Source organism: Ahaetulla prasina, chromosome 4 (assembly GCF_028640845.1).
Source record: "Ahaetulla prasina isolate Xishuangbanna chromosome 4, ASM2864084v1, whole genome shotgun sequence".
NCBI classification, from domain to species: domain Eukaryota; kingdom Metazoa; phylum Chordata; class Lepidosauria; order Squamata; family Colubridae; genus Ahaetulla; species Ahaetulla prasina.
Window position 1 is genome coordinate 37,922,102 of NC_080542.1, and position 25,449 is coordinate 37,947,550.

The 25,449-nt window shown below is 38.5% G+C and overlaps 1 protein-coding gene across 1 annotated transcript in view; it reads left to right on the forward strand.

Annotated features, from left to right (window-relative positions):
- Positions 1-25,449, forward strand: part of SKAP1 (src kinase associated phosphoprotein 1) — a 566,058-nt gene that overhangs the window by 489,948 nt on the left and 50,661 nt on the right. Inside the window, exons 9-10 of the mRNA XM_058181982.1 lie at positions 17,749-17,811; positions 23,465-23,574. Of these exons, the coding sequence (XP_058037965.1) occupies positions 17,749-17,811; positions 23,465-23,574 (173 nt within the window). The remainder of the gene's footprint in view (positions 1-17,748; positions 17,812-23,464; positions 23,575-25,449) is intronic.

Here is a 25,449-nt window from a genome sequence, read left to right on the forward strand (position 1 = left end):
CCATGTTTGCATTGATTTGAATGGAGGGGAAGAGACAGCTGTGCCCTAGACAAAGTCATGGTAAGGGAGAAAAAAGCTTTGACTTCCAAAAGTGAAGCATTGCAGGTTGTCTAATACTCTCTGCAGATAGGATATCAGAAAAAATAATATTTTCATAGCTGGCTGGTTTTCTAAACTACCTGTCATATATTCCTTCCCTTTGCAGAAAAGAGATCTAGGCCCCAAAAGTATTAGATTTCCAATTAAAAGGAACATTCAAAATTCCAATATTAGTGTTGGGAAAATTCAGAATCCTAATATTAGGGTTCTGGCTTTAAAAACAAAACAAAACAGATTTCCGGTCCTTAAGACAACAAAGATAAGCTGGAAAAATCTATTAAATTGTTCAAACTTCTGACTGGAACATAAGTAAATTAATTAGGCTACTACGTAGCTTCTTTTCCACCTGGTTACCCAAACTAAGAGAAATGGTTGGATTCCTACATTGTGCTATTCCATTATTTGCCTATCTGTGAGACAGTGAATTAATAATTGTTGGTTGAGTTCAGATAACATTTTCAGCAATGAACTATATTTGCAAACCATAATGACTTACATAGTAAGTCAAAATAAACTACATTGTAGCATAACATTTATTTATTTGTTTGTTTGTTTGTTTATTTGTTTGTTTGTTTGTTTGTTTGTTTGTTTGTTTAATTTATATACCGCCCTTCTCCCAAAGGACTCAGGGCAGTTTACAGCCAAGGTAAAAAACACAAATCGGAAAGTTAAAAAAAAACATTTAAAAACTAATTAAATTAAAGGCTGAAGGAATTATAATAAAAACTATATTAAAACCCCAATAAAAAACTTCATTAGGCTAGCCCTGCACGATGAAACAGAAAGGTCTTTAGCACGTGGCGAAAGGTCCAGAGATCAGGAAGTTGATGTATCCTCGGAGGCAGTTCATTCCAGAGGGCAGGAGCCCCCACAGAGAAGGCTCTCCCCCTGGGGGTCGCCAGTCTACATTGTTTGACCGACGGCACCCTGAGGAGACCTCTATGGGAGTGCACGGGTCGATGGGAGGCTATTGGTAGCAGCAGGCGGTCTCGTAGATAACCCGGTCCTATGCCATGGAGCGCTTTAAAGGTGATAACCAACACCTTGAATTGCACCTGGAAGACCACTGGAAGCCAGTGCAGCTCGCGCAGGATAGGTGTTACATGGGAGCCTCGAGTTGCTCCCACTATTACCCGCGCGGCCGCATTCTGAACCAGCTGGAGCCTCCGGGTGCTCTTCAAGGGGAGCCCCATGTAGAGAGCGTTACAGTAGTCCAGGCGGGAAGTGACGAGAGCATGAGTGACCATGCATAGGTAATCCCGGTCCAGAAAGGGACGCAACTGGCGTATCAGGCGAACCTGATAAAAAGCCCACCTGGCAATGGCCGTCATATGCTCTTCTAAAGACAGCCATGCATCCAGGAGGACGCCGAGATTGCGAGCCCTCTCCGTGGGTGCCAGTGACTCGCCCCCAACAGCCAGCGATGGCGTCAGCTGGCTATACCGGGACGCCGGCATCCATAGCCACTCAGTCTTGGAAGGGTTGAGTCGAAGCCTGTTTCTCCCCATCCAGACCTGCACGGCCTCCAGACACCGGGACATCACTTCAACGGCATCGTTGGGATGGTTTGGGGTGGAAATGTATAGCTGAGTATCATCAGTGTACAGATGGCATCGCACCCCAAAACCACGGATTATCTCACCCAGCGGCTTCACATAGATGTTGAACAGAAGAGGCGAGAGAACCGATCCCTGTGGCACCCCACATATGAGGCGCCTCGCGGTCGATCTCTGCCCTCCTGCCAACACCATCTGCGACCGGTCAGAAAGATAGGAGGAGAACCACCGCAAAACAGTATTCCCCACTCCTAACCCCTCCAACCGGCGCAGCAAAATACCATGGTCAATGGTATCAAAGGCCGCTGAGAGATCTAATAGGACCAGGACAGAGGAGCAACCCCTGTCCCGAGCCCTCCAGAGATAATCCATCAACGCGACCAATGCCGTCTCCGTGCTGTACCCAGGGCGGAAGCCAGACTGAAATGGGTCGAGATAGGCAGTTTCATCCAGGTATTGTGGGAGTTGTCGCGCCACCACACTGTCTACAACCTTCGCCACAAAGCGAAGGTTGGAGACGGGACGATAGAACAGCTGGATCCAGGGAGGGCGATAGAACAGTTGGATCCAGGGAGGGCTTCTTGAGGAGAGGCCTCACTACGGCCTCTTTCAAGGAGGCAGGGAAGACACCCTCTGTCAATGGAGCGTTGACAATTCCCTGAAGCCCGCCTCGTGTAACCTCGTGATCAATACCAGCCAGGAGGGACACGGGTCCAATAAACATGTGGTCGCGTTCAGCCTCCCCAGTATCCTGTCCATATCTTCAGAAACAACAGTATCGAACTCTTCCCAGATAACATCCTCAAGACCTATCTCCATCATCCCGCCCGAATCCACCCAGTCAGAGTCCAGACCATCCCGAATCTGAACGATTTTATCATGCAGATATTGTTCAAAATCCTCAGCATGCCCTTGCAAGGGGTCCTCCTGTGCTCCCAGATGGAGGAGGGAGCGGGTCACCCTAAACAGGGCGGCTGGGCGATTCTCTGCCGATGCAATAAGAACGGAAAAATACTCACATTTTGTAAACACTGCATAAAATAAAGATGCTTTTCTCAATATATCCAAGTTGTAGTTGATATAAGAGGATATATATCTGATTAATTTTGAGACCTTCATTTTATTTCCTGTGCCACTAGGTACATATTACTTGCCCACACACATAGGCACGTCCGTAGGTATGCATACATACACACACATAAAGGATAGTGAAGAATGCAGGATTCGATGTTAGGGTTGAAATGTGCACTGAAGCAGCTCTTATAAGATATTTTCCTCTTTTTTTGAAAGAAGCATGTTTTGACCAATAAAATGATATTTTAGGCAATTTTGTCTATAGTACTATGTATCAATTTTCTTTTAGTATTATTTTTCTAGTTATTCATTTTAAAAATGTTTTCTTTTTTTTAAATCTATGCTATTTTTCTTTTAAAAAGGTATTTAATATCTACACAAGAATGTTCCTTTGAAAAAGTATTTTAATGCAATTAAAAGATGGCTTAAAAATTAAGTACCCTTTCAGTACCACTTTACTGTCTGTTTAATGTTTTATGTTGATTTTGTATACAGTACTAATAATTTACAGACTTTATTTTTTTTTAAAAAATGCTTTTAATCAAAAAGCATGTTAGTGCAATTTTATGCTTTAAAACTCATAAGCTTATAAAATTGCTTCCTTTATGCCAATGCCATTCCCCTGCCCATGTAGATACATCAGTATGGTACAGAAGTATGGGCATATGTAATAGGATATAGACAGAAAAGCATGAATGATAGCCTTCAGTGTCAAAAGTCACTTTCAATATCTACTGAAAAGCCAAAAATGTAGCCATTCTGGACCAATTTCCAGTCTTCTGTGTCTCCTGTGAGCACATAGATCAAAGGGGTTCCTAGAATGATTGGCTGCACTGTGACAGCCAAAGGCAGAGATGATGGTTGACATCAGATAGCACCCTAATTAAAGTTGAAAAGATACCTTTCAAAATCTTCTGGATTGAGAAAGAATTTCCCCACAATCATGTGAAAATGGTTTACCTTCTCTATATTTTTACAAGTAATAATGTCTGCTGTTATTTTTCTCCAGTAAGCTGAGCTTAGACATCCTAAAGATATCTCTACCAAGTTTATTGTATGCATGTGCAGCATGTGCTCACTTTTTGGTCAGGTTTTGACTCCTGTTGACAGACTGGACAAGTTCCTGCAGTTTTCTTGTCATGATTTCAGAAGCGGTTTGCCATTGGCTCCTTCCTATGGGGTGTGAGAGAGTGATTGGCCCCCCAGTTTTCATGCCTAAAGTAGGAATATATCTAATGATCTTCCAGTTTCTAGCTTGGTACCTTAACTGCTATACCAAAATGGTCCTCAACAGGTTCATTGCCCCTGATGAGCAGAATGATCACTAAAATGAGCAGCTTTCTACAATTATTTGATAAAGAATATTCTCTGTTGCTGCTGGCTATGACAACTCAAAATACTTCTCAAAATACTTCTTAAAAAAGCTTTCCACTTATATAGCAGAACCCTAAACCATAATCCTTGAAAAAGCCTTCACAACCGGTTCCCTTCCCAAACTTTGGTCACTAGCCACGGTCATGCCTGTCTTCAAAAAAGGAGACACCAGCTTAGTTGAAAATTACAGACCAATCTCTCTATGCTGCGTTACCTGTAAAGTTATGGAATCCATCATCAACCAATACATTACCCTCCACCTAGAAACAAACAAACTACTCTCTAATAAACAATTTGGTTTCAGAAAAAAATTATCATGTAACTTACAACTTTTTCACTGCAAAAATATATGGACTACTAATCTTGATCAAAGCAAAACAATAGATGCAATTTACATAGACTTCTGTAAAGCTTTTGACTCAGTGGTACACGACAAACTTCTCCTCAAACTAAAATCCTACGGCATCTCAGGACCCCTCCACAATTGGATAACAGCGTTCCTGTCAAACAGACAACAAGTGGTCAAAATAGACAGTGCCCTATCAAATCCTGTTCCTGTCAATAGTGGCGTTCCCCAAGGCAGTGTTCTTGAACCAACACTCTTCATATTGTACATTAATGATCTCTGTGACCATATTAAAAGTAATTGTGTTCTCTTTGCTGATGATGTTAAACTATTTAACACTACCAACAATACAGCTACCCTTCAAAAAGACCTTGACTTTGTGTCAGAATGGTCTAAAACCTGGAAACTCCAAATCTCAACCAGCAAATGCTCTGTCTTACACATTGGAAAAAAGAATCTAAACACTAAATACAAACTCGATGGACATTATCTTACAGATGACCCCCACCCTGTCAAAGACCTTGGAGTCTTCATATCCATGACCTAAGTGCCAAAGCCCATTGCAACTACATCGCAAAAAAGGCATTAAGAGTTGTAAACCTAATCTTACGTAGCTTCTTCTCCAGAAACACCAATTCTTGAATACAGCTCGCCTGTCTGGAACCCATACCACATTTCAGGAATCAATACAATTGAACGCGTCCAGAAATATTTTACAAGAAGAGTTCTCCACTCCTCTGAATATAACAAAATACTTTATGCCACCAGACTTGAAATCCTGGGTTTAGAAAACTTAGAACTCCGCCGCCTCCCACAGGACCTGTGTTTAACTCATAGAATCATCTATTGCAGTGTCCTTCCTGTTGAAGACTACTTCAGCTTCAATCACAACAATACAGAGCAAACAATAGATTTAAACTTAATGTTAACTGCTTCAATCTTGATTGCAGAAAATATGACTTCTGTAACAGAGTTATTAATGCTTGGAACACACTACCTGACTCTGTGGTCTCTTCCCAAAATCCCCAAAGCTTTAACCAAAAGCTGTCTAGTATTGACCTCACCCCATTCCTAAGAGGTCTATAAGGGGCGTGCACAAGAGCACAAACATGCCTAACGTTCCTGTCCTACTGTTTCCTTTCATTATATCCAATTTATATAATTATTACATGCTTATACTCATATATATGCTTATATGTTGTATAGTTGCTTCATGCTTATGCTTATATATGCTGTTATGACAAATACAATAAATAAATAAAAATAAATAAAAAATAAATTTTCAAAGAAATCAAGGCTCAAGCTGAGTGATGCTAAAGCACAGCAACCTATAAGTTATCATTTCCTTTTGCCAAATAATATTTGCTTGGGCTTATGTAATTACTACTATGCATTGCCATTTAATTAAAAATTGGTGAAGGAGAGAAATAATAAAATCTATGGATACAATTTGACAGGCTAATAAGAAATAATTAGCTTTCAGAGTGATTACGTGCACTGCAAAAAAATTAATACTTTTGTTTAACCTTTGGTTTTTTTGTTCGTCTCTTAAGCCTCACTTCCTTTTGGAATCCAAACTGCCCTTCTGCTAAGTCTGTCCTGCCACCCAAACATCCCTCTCCTCCTTCTCCCTCCCTTTTCCTCTTCCCCTGGCCTCCATCATGTCCTGACAGCATGTTTCGTTCATTGTCTTCTCTTTAGTGAGACCGGAGATACTTGTCAAAGCTAAGGAAGCTTTCCTGCCTGTGTTATACTTATAAAGTGCCATGTAAATTTACGATGCTATAACAAGTGATTGCTATTACTGTCTTAAATAACAATTGATAGGTTTATGGGGCACGGTTAAAATATGACCTCCCTTTTCCTCTTTTATATTGTTACACTTTGCTTATATAGGCTGCTATTGCTGGACAGCATTGGATTATAGCCTGATTTCACTGTTATTACTTTAAAATATTGCCACCCAAAATTCTTTATTGTACACAGGTAGTTGTGCTAACATCTGAAATGACTGGCTGATTACATGAAAAATGTCAAGTATCATATGGTTAGGAGATGAAATATGTGTGGGAGTTTAGCCCCCAATGTCATCTAACCAAAATCAGACATCTTAGAACTGGCAATTTTCATTGCCGCAAAGCTATCTTGATTGTGAAAAAACAAGTTTTGACAGAAGCCACAACACTGAAATTACATTTTATCTGATCTACTGGATTACTTTATTTCTAAGGATTGGTGGTGCTAATAATAACTTAAAAGCTGTGGCAAGAGAATAAGAAAGAATCCACTCCTTCAGCTTAGCTAAATCTATTGCCATTTGATACTTTCCCTGTAATTTTACTATAACAGCTACTTTACACCTGCATGATTCTCTGTTAATTTGACAGAAAGGCCAGTTATCATGGGGCTTCTACCATCACTGACCTATTCCTTGTAGTTAATTGACATAAGAATAGCTAGTGGCAATACCCAGCTTCCATTGGATGCTCTTGAAAAAGGTTTGGTGGGTACTAATTGAGATTTGAATTCTTGCATGAGAGATCAACAGGAAATCCCAGAGTTATAGTTTAGACTGGGAAGTTGAAAAAAAAAATCCCCAAAAAGGGCAGTAGGAAAGATTTCTATACTTCTGCCAAGAAAACATGGATATATCTATAAAATGCCAAATGGAAAACTTCTGCCAAGAAAACATGGATATATCTATGAAATGCCAAATTGCAAACTTCACTTATAAAACAAGAATCTCAAACTTATAAAAAACCTCACATAGTATAGCAAATCTGTACTTAATGATTCATTTCAGTATTCACCTTCCTCAAAAACAGGCTATTGTTCTGGGTCAATTCCACCCTTCTAGGCTCTGCAAGGTGATGTTGCCATATTATATCTTTAATTGTCCCTTACCATAACATAACAACAGAGTTGGAAGGGACCTTGGAGGCCTTCTAGTCCAACCCCCTGCCCAGGCAGGAAACCCTACACCATCTCAGACAGATGGTTATCCAACATTTTCTTAAAAATTTCCAGTGTTGGAGCATTCACAACTTCTGCAGGCAAGTCGTTCCACTTATTAATTGTTCTAACTGTCAGGAAATTTCTCCTTAGTTCTAAGTTGCTTCTTTCTTTGATCAGTTTCCACCCATTGCTTCTTGTTCTACCCTCAGGTGCTTTGGAGAACAGCCTGACTCCCTCTTCTTTGTGGCAACCCCTGAGATATTGTAACACAGCTATCATGTCTCCCCTAGTCCTTCTTTTTATTAAACTAGACATATCCAGCTCCTGCAACCGTTCTTCAAATGTCTTAGCCTCCAGTCCCCTAATCATCTTTGTTGCTCTTCTCTGCACTCTTTCTAGAGTCTCAACATCTTTTTTACATCGTGGCGACCAAAACTGGATGCAATATTCCAAGTGTGGCCTTACCAAGGCATTATAAAGTGGTACTATCACTTCACGTGATCTTGATTCTATCCCTCTGTTTATGCAGCCCAGAACTGTGTTGGCTTTTTTAGCAGCTGCTGCACACTGCTGGCTCATATCTAAATGGTTATCCACTAGGACTCCAAGATCCCTCTCACAGGTACTACTATTGAGCAAGGTACCACATATACGGTACCGGTGCATTTTGGTTTTTTGGCCTAAATGTAGAACCTTACTTTTTTCACTGTTGAATTTCATTTTGTTAGATAGCGCCCAATGTTCAAGTCTGTCAAGATCTTTCTGTAACTTGAGCCTATCTTCTGGAGTGTTGGCTATTCCTGCCAGCTTGGTGTCATCTGCAAATTTGATGAGTTCCCCATCTATCCCCTCGTCCAAGTCATTGATGAAGATGTTGAAGAGTACTGGGCCTAAAACAGAGCCTTGGGGTACTCCACTGCATACTTGCCTCCATGTGGATGTAGTTCCGTTGAGGACTACATGTTGAGTGCGGTTGGTCAGCCAGTTATGAATCCATCTGGTGGTGGTGCTGTCTAACCCACATTTTTCTGCTTTATCTAGTAGTAGGTTATGGTCTACTTTATCAAATGCTTTACTGAAGTCCAAGTAAATTATATCGACAGCATTCCTCTGGTCTACTAATTTTGTCATTTTGTCAAAGAATGCGATAAGATTAGTCTGGCATGATCTGTTTTTGTCAAACCCATGTTGGCTTTTGTTTAATACTTTGTTTGCTTCTAGGTGTTCGTGATTCGTTGCTTGATTATCTTTTCCAGAATCTTCCCGTATTGAGGTCAGGCTGATAGGTCTGTAGTTTCCTGGATCTGTTTTTCCTTTTTGAAGATGGGAACTACATCAGCTCTTTTCCAGTCCTCTGGCAGCTCCCTGTGCTCCAGGATCTTTGAAAGATATAGTTCAGTGGTTCTGAGATCACGTCTGCCAGTTCCTTCAGAACCTTGGGGTGTAATCCATCCGGTCCTGGTGATTTGAACTCGTCTAGGGTAGACAGGTGTTCACTTACCATTTTCTTCCCTATTTTAACTTATGTTTCTAATCTGTTTTTTGTAGTGCTGTTTTTGATGGGTTGGATTGTTTTTTCCTTTTGTGTAAAGACAGATGCAAAATATGAGTTAAGTAGATCTGCTTTCTCCCTGTTGCTTGTCATCTTCTTGCCACTTTCTCCCAGCAATGGGCCAATTGTTTCCTTGACTTTTGTCTTGTTTTTAACATGTTGGAAGAAGCTTTTTTTGTTATTTTTTACTTTTGTCGCTAGCCTTTGTTCATTGTGAGCCTTAGCTTTCCTCACTTCATCTTTACAGGCTCGGGCTATTTGCTGATATTCTGCCTTAGTTATTTGCCCTCTTTCCACTTTTTATATTTGTCCTTTTTGTCTTTCAATTTGTCAGATAGTTCTTTATGCATCCATGCTGGTTTCTTTTGAGATCTATTATTTTTCTTCTTCATTGGTATTGTGTTAGACTGCGCTTTTATAATCTCACTTTTCAAAATTTCCCAAGCTTCTTGAGTCATTTTCCCCCTGAGGACTCTCATCCATTGAATCCTTCTCAAGCTCTCTCTAAGTTTATTGAAATTAGCTCTCTTAAAGTCCAAGACTCTAGTTTGACTTTGTTCTACTACTTGTATTTGCTTAATGTCGAATTCCAATATTGCGTGGTCACTTGCCCCCAAGGTTCCTGTAGCTTCAACACCTTCTATCATTTCATCTCTGTTAGTGAGAATTAATATGGCTGATCCCCTTGTCGCCCTCTCTATTTTTTGGGAAACAAAGTTGTCTGCTAGGTTTGTTAGGAACCTGTTGGATCTTCCACTTGGTGCAGAGTTTGTTTCAGGGTAGTTAAAATCACCCATTACTACTGTGATGTGCTTCCTACATACCTTAGTTAGCTGACTAGCAAAAAGTTCATCTACTTCCTCTGTTTGGTTGGGTGGCCTATAGTATAGACCTATGGCAATATCGTTTTTCACCCCTTTTATATAGACCCAAATACATTCAAGATGATTTTCATCATTGTTGTACTCTATTTCTGTAGAGATGTAGTTATTTCTTATATATAGTGCAACTCCACCTCCTCTTTTATTTGGTCTATTTCTTTTAAATAATTTATATCCCTCTAGCTGTATGTTCCATTTGTCAGTTTCATCCCACCAAGTTTCCGTAATGGCAACAATATTATATCTGCCCTCATTTACTTGAATTTCTAATTCACCCTGTTTATTCCTCATACTCTGTGCATTGGTGTAAAGACATTTGAGTCCATTTGGATTGACCTTGTGTTTACTGTCTACATAGCATATAAATGCTTCTTTGGTAGAAGGGGTTTTCCCCGCTGCCTTGAAAGAGGCGGTGGTGAGACCCCTCCTCAAGAAGCCTTCCCTGGATCCAGCTATTTTGGGGAATTACCGTCCAGTCTCCAACCTTCGCTTTGTGGCGAAGGTTGTAGAGAATGTGGTTGCATGGCAACTCTTGGCTCAATTAGCCAGGCAGCTGGAACACTAGATGGATGCTTGCGAGTCTAGTTCTTGGGTTTCTAGGGCTATAAACTTTGACAAAAAAACATAAGCTATGAGGGTTTTTGGTGTTGCCTGAACTTAGTAATTTTCTTGTAGATATTTCATTATCCAAATATGCACTTGACTAGGACTGATGGTGTTACCTAGTTTGGATAATGAAATGTCTGCAAGAAAACAACCAAGAAAATGTCTGTAAGAAAACAACTAAGCTCAGAGAGCACTAGAGATTTATTTATTTATTTATTTATTTATTTATTTATTTATTTATTTATTTATTTATTTATTTATTTATTTATCAAACACAACAGTATATATAAGTATAAGCATGAAATAACCATATGAATTGGATACAATCAAAGGGAACATTAGGACAGGAACGGTAGGCACGCTGGTGCTCTTATGCACGCCCCTTATCCCACATTTCAAGAAATATACTCTTTTATTGGAAACATTAGCTGTTCTGAGCCTTGGAATAGTGGAATGGGAAGCATTACATACTGGCTGTGGTTGCTTTTCCCAAGCAGAGATAACAATGCCAGTTTCAATCCACACACTGTGACTCAAATCCAGTCTGATTTTACCTGAAATTGTGGTTCTTCCTTAGGATGAGAAGCGTGGCTCAGTTCCCAGTTAGTCCTCCATGAATGCACTAACACTGCTAGGGCCAGGGCCTGCTCTCATGATCATAGTTTCTGCTTGCTACAGATGAGAAGTGTAGCTCTGTGCTTGGGTGAGACAGCCCAAGGGAGTTGCAGGCCTGAACTCATATCAAGACAGCATCAGAACCAGGGCTGGTTCATGAGAAGAAGCAAGGAGCTGCAAAGTAGCAGAGAGTAGAACTCTCCCCCGCTATGGCAACTCCAGCACTCTGGGGACCAGATGGCAAGATCCATGAGCCCAGTGTAGTGTACTCAGGACCTGCATTGTTGCAGTAAAAGACAAGCAACTCCACTTAGAGTTTTACTGCTCCTAGCCTTAGAGTTTTACTGCTCCTAGCCTTTCTCCAAACCAAAGTTGCTAATGACAATTCTAACCATCAACAGGACAGGCCCTGTTCTATTAGGTACCTTTGTACAAAAAGGTTTCTGCCATCAGAGCATCAAGTCACATCATGTGGCAGTTCCAGCTTTCTGACACTTTGTTCTCTCTTTACTTGTACTGTGTATGTGCAGGAATTACTATCTGGGCAGGCTTTTTTCCCTAACTTGGTTCTCTGCAATGCAGCACTGGGCTACTATCCAGCTACCATCATCTTCTTCATTTGGTACCTCTCTCTCATGTCATGGCACCTTTGTGCAGTACATAATTTGCACACTTGCTGGCAAAAGTCCTGCCACCAGCATGGATGAAGTGGTCAAAGTGAAATGGCAAAAGAAGTAGCTCTGTTTTACAGTAAAAATCCATTTTCAAAAATCCATTTTCTTGTATTCTTGGCTGTTTGTGGTATTCTCAGAAATCTTCTATGAAGCAAAGTTCAAAAGCATCAATATTATTTTTATCCTGCTTCTTCCAATCCAACTTTTGCTTCCACAGACTGTCACAGGAACAATAATTACCTGATATATAATTCTATAAATATATCATGGCTTTTGAATATCTTTTCGAAAGACTTCATTGCAACTATACCAGGTATTAGTCTTCAGTATATTTTTCACTGCTTATTTCTTTAGTGTTGATAGTCTCCAAAGGCAAAAGTTATCAATCACTACATCTTCACTGGCAATGTTAAGGTTGGTTCAGTGGTGGGATTTAAATAATTTAACAACCGGTTCTCTGCCCTAATGATTTCTTCCAACAACCAGTTCACCAAACTGCTCAGAAAGTTAACAACTGGTTCTCCCGAAGTGGTGCAAACTGGCTGAATCCCACCACTGGGTTGGTTGCTATACATGTTTTCATGAGTTTGGTCTTTATATTTAATTTTGGACAGTTTTTTACTATGTTCCTTGATTTTCACTACTAGAGATTCCAGTTCATTTGTATTTTTAGTTATTAAAATAGTTATCATCCGCATAGTGCAGTTACTAATATTTTTCCTCCAGGTTTAAAATCATGTTCATCTTTATCTAAACCAGCTTCTTTCAATATATATCCAGCATATATATTGCTGACACGGAGCCAATCTATTTCATCATGTTTCATTTTTGCTGTAGCTTCCTGATCTGTCTATAAGTTTCGCATAAGGACAATTGGATATGGATGCCGTGGTTCTCTCTGAGCTTGGTGATTTTCTTGCAGATTCATTATCAAACTAGGTAACATCGTTGGTACTAGAAGGGAGTGGGATTTGCTCTTATGTTTTATATATTGGAGGCTTCCTCTGTCAATATGGATGTGAGAGTTCTTGGTGGTTCCTTGATTAGGCTGATGTCTTCTTAATCTTCTTAACCAAAACAGACAATCAAAAAGCTCAAAAGGAAATAAAGACCAAACACTTCCTCACCAGCAATCAACATCCATATGAGCAGATATTAACGCTAAGATTAACAGTAGACCAAGAATCAAGTAAACAGTACCCCAACCAAGAAACTACCAATGCAGACAAACAAGATAACAGTAAAGAATAGCCTTATATAGGAACTACCAAGAACACTTCCACCAATATGTGACAACCAGCCATGAAATTGGTAGCTCAGGCAACAGAAGGGCGAGGCTTTATATATTGATTTCAAGTTGTTGTTGGTAGATGTAGATTGGAATGGAATGAAACAGCCTTGACTGACCAGTTCAGGCAAGATCTGCATACTGACTGAGCTGGTTAGATAACAAATTCCATGAAATCTGGAACAATTGTACTAACTTTGTGTACTCCCAATTGAAGGAACTACAGTATAATCAAATGAGCCTAGATCTTGTTTTGTGAAGTTTCCCCTCCCTCTTTCCACCTACAGCTGATTCAGGAGAGGGAGAATCCATGCACCTGGCAGTAGCAAGAAGTGCAGCAGTTGCCGAGGGAAACAAAATGTGATTGTTGACCAAATTTTTGGCTAGGGCTGCTTTAAGGTTTTACAATGTGTAAATACTGTACTGGCCTTTTGTTTGCAATTGGCACCATCTCTGAAGATCCACCCAGTTTTCTATCATTCATTGCTAGTCAGAAAGGTGCCACCAAGCCTTTTTTATCACAACTGCTATTAATACACACATGCCCAAACATACTGATTGTTCAAGGCAAAAAAGAGTTCAAGGTAAAAGAAATGTTGAACTCAAGGATACAGGGTAAAGGCATATAGTACTTAATCTACTAGAAATGCTATCCAGAAGCAGAACTTTCATGGAAAAATGCTAAGTATGTGCAATATATTGTGCATGCTCCTGAATTAGTGTAGCAGTTTTACCAAAGATTCCCAGATAAGCCAAGACCTCTAAACTTCCTGTCACCAATTCCATCTAAGAGCCTAAGAAGGAATCAGTGAATGAAGGAGTTAATTAGGTAGAGGAGGAACCTCTAGAGGGAAGCATTGGAGCAGATGAGCCTTGACTTTCATCTTCTGGACTTCAGTTCTTGAGGGAAAGCAGGGAGGAATTATCTAATCATCTGGATGTTTTGCAGGATGCACTGTCTTCAGACTTGGGGAAGAGGACTCCTTTGAGTTGGCATTGCTCCCACCCACCCTCCCAAGTTCCTGTGCAATCCCAAACAATAAACTTGATATGGTAGAAGGAGGGATCCGATGTGGGGAATGTGATGTTGGGTCATCATTCCCTGCCAGGCAATGAAGAGGGATCAAGAGGGGAGGTAGTTTTAAGTTCTTGCACAGCCACAAGGCACTTATACCTGACCTCCCTTAAGTTGCATGGGAACTTATCTAGGGAGATTCTTGCATTATAGATAGAATTTAATAAAGTAGTTATCTCGAACCCTTCACATGTGGACCTGGTTGTTTGTACCTGATAATACTCCACCTGGTGACGTCCACATATGTTATTTTGGTTGTTGGAAAGCTGTTTTAGCAATGAAGAAATCACTGGATTGTAGCAATTAATAAATCATTATCCTGCTTTCTAAGCCATTCAGTCCAACTAAATGTTCCTCCTAAGCATGCCCAACTTTGGCATTCTCATCTCCAGCCACAAGCTACAGGTCTGCATGTTTTATTGATTTAAGTTTGAATTTAAATCAACATTTATATATAACATTTGTCATCCTTCTCTTTTGCATCAGTGGTTGGAACATAAAGTTGAATCATCATATTAAAGAGTTGTCTGCACAGTTTAATTGCATTCTGCCAAGTGCTGTGTAGTAGCCTAAGTTGTTATACCCTTCCTGACTATGAAAGTAATGCCATTCCTTCTTTGTTTTTGCATCCTGAGTAATATGTAGTATAATCTTCTGGTAGAAAGTATCCAATTCCAGTCTATTTCAATTTATCAATTCCTAAGATGTTAATTTTTAGTCAGTGTATTCCATCTTTCAGTGGATTGAACTTCCTTATGTTCATGCTTCTTACATTTTACAGGCCCACTGTAATTCTAGAATTGCAGATGTCCCAAATACTTTAACCTAGCTGCCTCATAAACCTCATTTATACTTTGAAAGTTCCTGAGCCTGTTGAGTATTAAAGCACCAATATTTTCAATCATTTTATCTGATCTACTCATATGGTTTTCTTGATAAAATACAGAAGTGACTTACCATTGCCTTCTCCCATACAAAATGAAATTATACCTTTGCAATCTATAATACAATGATCATTCATATCTAGCATCTTTGTGTATTGCTGTTACCCATTGTTGATACTTGCTTGCTTTGGCTTTAGAACATCCACGTATATCCTGCACCGTAAGGCAGCAGAGCAGGACTGGAACAGGAGCTTACTATTCTAAATTATTTTTTTTAAAAACTGACCAAAATTAACACTAACCTAACTTCGCATGTTGTGCAAATAAAGCTACAAGTGTCAAGTTGCAGAAAATCAGGAGTCCAGGCAATTCAAATGAATTTATAATTTTATTGCAGTCTTAAGCCCTCCACAAGAATCTGAACTCCTAATGGTCAAAGCAAATTGGCTGTAAATAAAAGTCTATGGAATTCAAGGTTAGCTGGACTTAGAGCTTGTGGGCACAAAGGGACTAGAGACTTATAACATGCTTGACCCTTCCCTCAGTCTCATCCTGGTCATCTCCTACACCTAGTCTTTTATCTAAACTGATTGTGTTGTATGAACTCAGCTGATCAGAAATAAATTGTTTCAACACACTCAAGAATTGTCTACCTAAGTGCTAATTATAATGAAATCATAGTAAAACATAAATTAGAGACTAGTACAGTTCACAGCTACACCCTGCATTGCATTGCATTGCATTATGAAGACATTGAAGAAGGTATTCTTTCAATTTGATCATAATATCATTATATTGTTTAAACATATCTGCATTGGTAAACAGCAGGGTATGTCTCATTCTAACTTTAGGGTCATTAGAAAGGTTTTAAGATTCCTAAAATAAGCAAAATGTGAAAATGCAATTAATATTTTTGTTGTGATTATATTTCACACAAATACATAGCTGCTTGTTTATGATAAACAAATATTAGTTTATGTACAACTATATAGTTGCCATCTAGATCCTAGTTAATTCTCCTTTGGAGTGATTCCGTATGAGCATTTTGCAACATTTTAAAACAGCTTTTCCAGCCTGAACTCCTACATACAGTATGTGTTGAGGCTACAATCTCCAGACCTGTGTCATCCAAAAAACTTTGTTGTTGGCTATTTGGGAGTGGCTCAAAACATTTGAAAACATCAGATTGAGCAAAACTGTTTTAAAATCAGGAAGATTACGGTGAGATTCATTATGCGGACTACATGAATAATAGCACCAAGAAGGTTTTTAAACAGGGAAAAAAAATAACTAATGGCAAAGATTTGGGGAGGGAGAATAGGATGTACCTTGTTAATTATTAGTCTGTGCTGTGACTGAGATTTAATCTTTTCTTCTCATGCCCTTTTTCTAATCACCTTCCTTTATTCTAATCTGTCATAGAATAGAATAGAATAGAATAGAATAGAATAGAATAGAATAGAATAGAATAGAATAGAATAGAATAGAATAGAATAGATTTTTTTATTGGACAAGTGTGATTGGACACACAAGGAATTTGTCTTAGTACATATGCTCTCTATGTACATAAAAGAAAAAATCATCAAGAATTCTAAGGTACAACACTTAATGATAGTCATAGGGTAGAAGTCAGTGGTGGGTTTCAAATTTTTTTACTACCGGTTCTGTGGGCATGGCTTGGCAGACATGGCATGGCTTGGTGGGCGTGGCAGGGGAAGGATACTGTAAAAATTCCATTCCCACCCCATTCCAGGGGAAGATTACTGCAAAATCCCCATTTCCTCTGGATCAGCTGGGACTTGGGAGGCAGAGAATAGATGGGGGGAGGGGGGGCTAGTCAGAATTTTTACTACCGGTTCTCTGTACTACTCAAAATTTCCACTACCGGTTCTCCAGAACTGGTCAGAATCTGCTGAAACCCACCTCTGGTACAAATAAGCATATCATATCCTATAATCTAGAGGAATGGGAAGTTATGGTGGCAACAAGTACTTAGTAAAATATTTACAATCGTCTTTCTTTCAAAAGCAACAAAAATACACCATACCATGCAAAACTATTTTGTGGGAAGTAGCCTGAACTCTTCAATCTGGCCAATATTTGTTTGCTGCTGGGAAAGCAAAAAAATATAAAGTTTTACATGCTTTTTAAAAGAGTTTGCTATTTCTAGACAAACCTTATATGTACCCTTTTTCTCTTAACAGGATTATGCAAACAGGATGTATTTTGATATGATTCTAACAAAAGCATTATAGTTATCATTTTTTAATTTTATATCTTAATACAAATTTCTTATTACAAGTTGGTATTTTATGTATCATTTTTATGGCATTTTAGGCAGCTTCTGACAGCCACTCTTCAAACTGACTCATGAGCATCCTCATCTTTAACTGCTGAAAATTATTTATATTGGCCAGCAATTCCCTCCATTTACTGAAGCGGCTTCCAACCACCCTTCTATGTCACCTTATTGGTTTTGTTTTGCAGTGAACAAAAATCACAAATGGCCCATAGAGAGAAAAAAACTTATTTTGCCATTGGAAAATTTCATTTCTATCAGAAATCAGGGCAGGATTCCCACAAAATGCTGTCTTATAGTCTTTCCCAGCTTCTACTTTTGGGAGTGGGGTTATTAACTGCCATCCTGACAAATGTACATGGATTATAAGTGGGAGAAAAATGTGTTCTTTTTCTGCAATGTAAATGATGGTACTTTTGTGGCACAATTTGTCAGCAGACATTTTATATTCATGTCACTTATTATTATAGATGAAGACTTCAACATGTTTGCTCAGGATGACAGAGAAAATGCTGGAAACATCAAAAATAAAGGTAAAGTTCTACACACTATATCTTTTATATATAAATAGGTTCTATACAATGCCACTTCCCCCAAAGCAATTGGTTGCCTGGTTTTACCATGGGATTGCTGCTAAAACATGTGTACAAAGTCTTGTCAGCCAGGAATTTTTAAACGGTATTTCTATTGAACTATAAAGTGCACAATCAATTGACCTTATTGATGCAAATATCAATATATGTTTCAACCATGAATCATATTCAGTATTGATAGAAGCTAGGTGTGTCTAAATCTAAGCCTTATTAGAGTCATCTTCTAGAATCCAATATAATAAGTAAACTCTGATACGTAATAAAACAGGAGTGTCTCTTTCTGGAAGATTTTTTTAAAATTGTAATGCATTATTGTATGAGTCATAATTTCTTTCTCACAGATTCTATGCAAAGCGAAATGCATTGTTGCTTCTCTATCTATGAAATTTTATCAGTTAACACACATTAGTGGCTCTATGTGGTCCTTTGAATTCAAAGATAATAAGGAATTTTGGAAAAGGTTTACATTCATATTCTTGTGCTCTCCAAAATATTTGAATCAAAAGTACTGGACAGCCCTACCAGTTAATACTTGGAAGAGAAACCACCAGGAAACTTCAGGACTATAGGTTATTTAGGTTACCTATAGGTTGGGTAGTTGTAAAAATCATGAAAGAAGACAATGGTAAAACATTTCTATATTGTTACCAACATAATTATATACTATAGCTCTATCCATGAAGCTACCGGGAGTCAACTTAAAACCCAAGCAGCAAAAGAACTGCGGTGGAATTAGGAAAGCAAATAAGAAAGAGGTCGTGAAATGAATTGAAAGACAAGAAAGTAGACAGAAACCCACTGGAAAAACCAGAAATTAGAGAAAGGAGAATTGCATGCAAAAAGGAAGGGAGAGCAGTGAAGGACTGTTTACTGGGAACTTGACCTTCTCAATTACTGCTTCTAGACATCTTTAAAGGGAAGCTTGTCCTTCCAGAGTCCACAGGGAGGGAACCTTCCTTCCCCAGCTTTTTCCTTGAGAGTTTAGGCTGAAAGCGGAAAGCCTGTTTCCTGGACCATCCCTGTCCATGTGCTCTCTGCCCTCAGTCCCTTTTCTCCACCAGACCACCTGATTCTTTCTCTGCCAGAATCTACATATCCAGTTCAGGAAAAAAACACTTAGGTGGAGTGGCTTTGAGTTTCCTGCAGTTCTGGGTGCTGCATTTGCTCATTGTTCAGGAAACATCCTCATGTGATAAATGATGGTTAACAGACTAACAGAGTTGGAAGAACCTGGGTGGTCTTCTAATCCAACACCCTGGCAGTGGTGAAATCCAATTTTTTTTACTACTGGTTCTGTGGGTGTGGCTTGGTGGGTGTGGCAGGGGAAGGATACTACAAAATCTCCATTCCCATCTCACTCCAGAGGAAGGATATTGTAAAATCTCCATTCCCACCCCACTCTGGCGCCAGCCAGAGGTGGCATTTGCCAGTTCTCCAACCTACTCAAAATTTCTGCTACCGGTTCTCCAGAACCTGTCAGAACCTGCTGGATTTCACCCCTACCCAAGCAGGAGATCCTATACCATTCTGGACAAACAGCTGTTCAATCTCTTTTTAAAAACCTCCATTGATGGAGCACCCACAATTTCTAAAGGCAAGCCATTCCACTGACTGTGTGATGGACCATAATATATTAAATATATATGCCACCTGACTCCTGGCAACTATGGGCAGTTTACAATTTGTTAAAAATATTTTTTAAACAGTAACAACATAAAGCATAAAACAAACAAAGAAAACAAATCCAGATGGGAATAAGGGAAAGGAAGAAAAGAGGCATTGGTCGTTCCAATATTCTATAAAACATCATTTTTTCTTAAAATAAACACTACAGGGTTGGATTAGTTTTTTCCTTCTTCCTAACATTGCTTTAAAAATTACTATAATGGTTTCTAATATGCTTTTATTGTTTTTACTATATACTCATAAATCACAGTAAGTGAAGGGAAGGACACTATATAAGTAAATTATTATAATCATTTTGTTTTTCTTATTCCTCTCAGACATTCTGATAACTGTGTATAAGATGCCTGAATTAGGAACTGATATATACACACCTCTGTGCCATAATATATGCTCCCAACCATTCTAAATCATTCATCTCAATTTATATAGGGATAAAATTAATGCCCTCTGTTTTTTTATTCATAACTATATTGGCAATGATCGGCATGAGAATATTATACTTGGGAATGATTCAATTAAGAATGAACCTTCAGAATGGAGTCAAAATATCTTGGACAATTTAGCAGTTGTGGCAAATGTATGATATAGAATAGCAGAGAACTCATTCTGGAGATATGTTATTGTCTTATTCAGGTTGCACATTTAATTCTGTGTTGCATAATCATGTAGGAACCAAAATCCAACGTCTAGCTTAATTGTTAGTAGTATGCTTACTTCTTGCTGTAGGTCAAGTAATATTGCACCTTTATTTAGTTTTCAGTACAGGTAGTCCTCATCTGGTGACCATAATTAGAATTGGCCATTAAGCAAAATGGTTGCTAAATGAGACTATGACTATGCTTATGATCTTACATCAGCTTTCTTTTGCTCTACAGATTTGCGAAGGTCATAAATGGAGGATTAGTCATAAAGTGACTTTTTCATCATGGTTACTGTATGAGGTAGTCACTAAATGAGGACTACCTAAATAAGCTCTTTTATCTCACACAAAAGAAGCAGATCGATTTTCTTTCCAACTATTACCAAGATTTGTGTTCTGTCTGTAGAGTACCATCTCCACAAATCTTTCTTGCATCTTATGATGATGTATGTGGTTTTATTCATCTAGACATTTTCTTAACATTTTCCTTTCTTCCAATTCAGAAAGGTAATGTTCTTTCTGTCTTCCCCTGTGTTGTGGCTCCACTGGACAGTTACAGTGATGCTTAAAAAATTGTGAACCTTTTGAATTTTGAATATGATCAAAAACATAATCTGTTATTCACACAAATCGTAAAACTGAAGAGGACCCAATTAAGCAAATGAATAAAAGATATTGTACTTATCCATTTATTTATTGAGGAGATAATCCAAAGCTACCTATTTGGGTGTGGCAAAAATATATAAACCTCTAGGGTTATCAATTCATTTGAAGAAAAAATTAAACTTAAATGTTTCAATCAAGGGAGGACCTGCCTTATTTAAAAAACAGAATTCTGGATGCACTATCAAGTCTGATCTTCACAACATAAATATGTAGAAGTGTGTCATGGCTTAAACTAAATAAATTTCTCAGGACCTCCCCCCAAAAAAGTTGCTTATAGTCACCTGACTCTTTTCTCTTTCCAAAGTATTTGAATTCTACTAGTTCACTGTCAGGCAAATAGACTAGAATAGAATTCTTTATTGGCCAAGTGTGATTGGACACAAAAGGAATTTGACTTGGTGCATATGCTCTCAGTGTACATAAAAGAAAAGATACCTTCATCAAGAATCATAAGATACAACACTTAACGATAGTCATAGGGTACAAATAAACAATCAGGAAGCAATATCAATATCAATATAAATCGTAAGGATACAAGCAGCAAAGTTATAGTCATACGGTCATAAGTGGAAGGAAATGGGTGATGGGAACGATGAGAAGATTAATAGTAGTGCAGATTTAGTAAATAATTTGACAGTGTTGAGGGAATTATTTGTTTAGCAGAGTGATGGCATTCAGGAAGAAACTGTTCTTGTGTTTATTTGTTCTGGTGTGCAGATCTGTATATAAATGGAATATATTCAACACCATTGTCACCCTCCCAGAAGTGATTGGTTAACCAAAATCACACCAAGAGCAAACCATGTAATACTCAGAACGTTTCAAAGAATTCCAACCTTCCAGGGTAATGTTTAAGAAACTAAAGATGTCCCTTGCATTGGTGAATCTCAGTGTTCATGATTCTACCTTCAAGAGAATCCTGAATTTACAATAGTATGTGTGGCACAGATGCAAGGAGAAAGCCGCAACTCTCCAAAAAAGAATATTACTGCCCAGTTACAATTTGCAAAAGAATCAGAAGGCTGTTGGAAGAATATTCTGTGAATATACGACACCAAAATAGAACTTTTTGACTTGAATGATAAGCATTGTTTGGCAAAGGGCAAATCTTGCCTTCCAGCATAGGAACTTTCCCCAATCTGCGATACATGGTGGTGGCTTTATACTGCTTCACTGTTTCTGGACCAGGACAGTTTGCCAACATTATGGATTTTGAAGTTATGAATTTTGAATTATACAAGCAATTTCTACAGGAAAATGTCAGGATATCTGTCCAGAAGATGAAGCTCATGTGGATTATGCAGCAAGATAATGAGCCAAACCACACAAATCATACAGCCAAAGAATAGGTAAAACAGAAGAAAATTAATTTTTGGAATGGCCAAATCAAAGTCCTGACCTTAATCCCATAGAAATGCTGTGAAAAGCTGAAGGAAGTTCATATGAGGAAGCCCACCTGCAGTCTTTAGCTTTTCTGAAAGGAGGAATAGCCAACGTTCCTCTGAGCAAAAGGGCAGAACTGATCAACTGTTATTAGAAGCAATTATTGCTGCTGAGGGGGAGTGTGGAAAATACATCATGTTATAAGTTATCTTTTTACAGACATATTGTAATTTAAAAAGGGTTCATGAACTTTTATCTGTGGTATCTAAACCCTGAATTTTGATCAGGACAATTAAGATGGAGTCTTACATAGATAGATAATCATATAAATATTACTAGCATGCCAAATAAAATAATCCTGAAAACTGTTAATTCATGATAGCATATATTTGGTTTTTAGTAATGGCAATTCATTATTCTGAGAATTGTTTAATTTTTTAAAATAGTTTCCTAACCTTATAGCATAGATAAACTTGAAAACCTGTGGACAGAATCTGATAAATAGAGATGGACAAATGCATATAATTTCCATATTCTAGGTGGGGAAAAATACCTATTGGTATTGAGACCCATATGTAATCTTCCTGCCTAGAGTTGAAGAGAAAACTATTTTCATTCATATATTCTTATCATTCATCCTACATTTAAAAAAAAATCTTTACTTGTAAAGCCTGTCCAGTAATTAGAATAACCTTGATTGATCTTCACTATCAATCGTGTGTGTGTGTGTGTGTGTGCATGTGTGTGTATGTCACTTATATATAAAAGTGACTCAGACCATTTTTCACACTTACGACCATTGCAGCATCCCTATCGTCATGTGATCAAAATCCAGATGCTTGGCAACTGGAATGTATTTATGACTGTTTCTATGTCCTGGCCTCATGTAGTCGCTTTTTGCGACCTTCTGACAAGCAAAGTCAATGGGTAAGCCAGATTCATTGAATAACTATATTACTAACTTAACAACTTCAGTGATTATTTTAACAACTGTGGCAAGAAAGATCATAACATGAGTAAAAATTAACTTAACTATCTTGCTTAGCAATAGAAATTTGGCCTCAATTGTGTAGTCGAGGACTACAGTGTGTGTGTATGTGTGTGTTTTAACAAAATGATTTAAACTATAATTCTGCTTGTTTGTCTATATTTCTGTCAATCCCTTGAACTGAATTCAGAAACTGTTTGAGAACTTTTGCAATGAAATTTCTCTCTTAGGATTCATAAGGCGTTATGCAAATTATTATCAAAGTCTGTGGGACTGCACAGGGGGCAACCCAGATGAACTTTCCTTTCAAAGGGGAGATTTGATATACATTATTAGTAAGGTAAGTGCTGTTGTTTATTTATTTATTTGTCTTATTTATAAGTTGTTGAAATCAGCTAGGAGGCAAATAACATAATCACTACACATAGTTAAAATCACAATATAATGTCCAAACAAATAACTATAAAGAAATACACCAGGACAAACTAGGAGCTGAATACCTGCTAGAATACCTGGTTTTAATTGCCTTTCTAAATACTAGCAGAGATGGAGTCCATTCTCACTTCCAGATCCAAAAAGTTAGAGCTACCATTGAGGAGGCCTTTGATGAGGCCCATCTCTCTCAGCCCTCACAGAGTGAGAATAGAATAGAATAGAATTTTTTATTGGCCAAGTGTGATTGGACACACAAGGAATTTGTCTTGGTGCATATGCTCTCAGTGTACATAAAAGAAAAGATATGTTCATCAGGGTACAACATTTACAACACAATTGATGATCAATATATCAATATAAATCATAAGGATTGCCAGCAACAAGTTATAGTCATACAGTCATAAGTGGAAAGAGATTGGTGATGGGAACTATGAAACGATTAATAGTAGTGCAGATTCAGTAAATAGTTTGACAGTGTTGAGGGAATTATTTGTTTAGCAGAGTGATGGCCTTCGGGGAAAAACTGTTCTTGTGTCTAGTTGTTCTGGTGTGCAGTGCTCTATAGCGTCGTTTTGAGGGTAGGAGTTGAAACAGTTTATGTCCAGGATGCGAGGGATCTGCAAATATTTTCACGGCCCTTTTCTTGATTCGTGCAGTATATAGGTCCTCAATGGAAGGCAGATTGGTAGCAATTATTTTTTCTGCAGTTCTAATTATCCTCTGAAGTCTGTGTTTTTCTTGTTGGGTTGCAGAACCAAACCAGACAGTTATAGAGGTGCAAATGACAGACTCAATAATTCCTCTGTAGAATTGGATCAGCAGCTCCTTGGGCAGTTTGAGCTTACTGAGTTGGCGCAGAAAGAACATTCTTTGTTGTCCTTTTTTAATGATGTTTTTGATGTTAGCTGTCCATTTGAGATCTTGCGATATGATAGAACCCAGAAATTTGAAGGTTTCTACTGTTGATACTGTGTTGTCAAGTATTGTGAGAGGTGGAAGTATGGAAGGGTTTTTCCTAAAGTCTACCACCATTTCTACGGTTTTGAGTGTGTTCAGTTCCAGATTGTTTTGGTTGCACCACAAGGCTAGTCGTTCGACCTCTCGTCTATATGCGGATTCGTCATTGTCTCGAATGAGACCAATCACTGTTGTGTCATCTGCGAACTTCAGTAGCTTAACAGATGGATCATTGGAGATGCAGTCATTGGTATACAGAGAGAGAAGTGGGAGAGCACACAGCCTTGGGGGGGTCCCTGTGCTAATTGTACAGGTATTTGATGTGATCTTGCTTAGCTTCACCTGCTGCTTCCTGTTTGTTAGGAAGCTTGTGATCCACTTACAAGCCTGTTCCGGTACCTGTAGCTGGTTTAGCTTAGTTAGAAGAATGTCTGGAATGATGGTATTGAATGCTGAACTAAAGTCTACAAAAGGACCCTTGCATAGGTCTTTGGAGACTCAAGATGTTGTAGGATGTAGTGCAGAGCCATATTAACAGCATCATCTGTTGATCTATTTGCTCGGTATGCAAATTGCAAGGGGTCTAACAGCGGATCCGTGATGGTTTTCAGGTAGGAAAGCACTAGCCTTTCAAAGGTTTTCATGACTACAGATGTTAAAGCAACTGGTCTGTAGTCATTCAGTTCCTTGATGGTGGGCTTCTTGACACTGGGATGATGGTAGAGCGTTTGAAGCAAGAAGGAACATAACACATCTCTAGTGATTTATTGAAAATATGGGTGAAGATGGGGGCCAATTGGTCAGCACAGACTTTTAAGCAAGA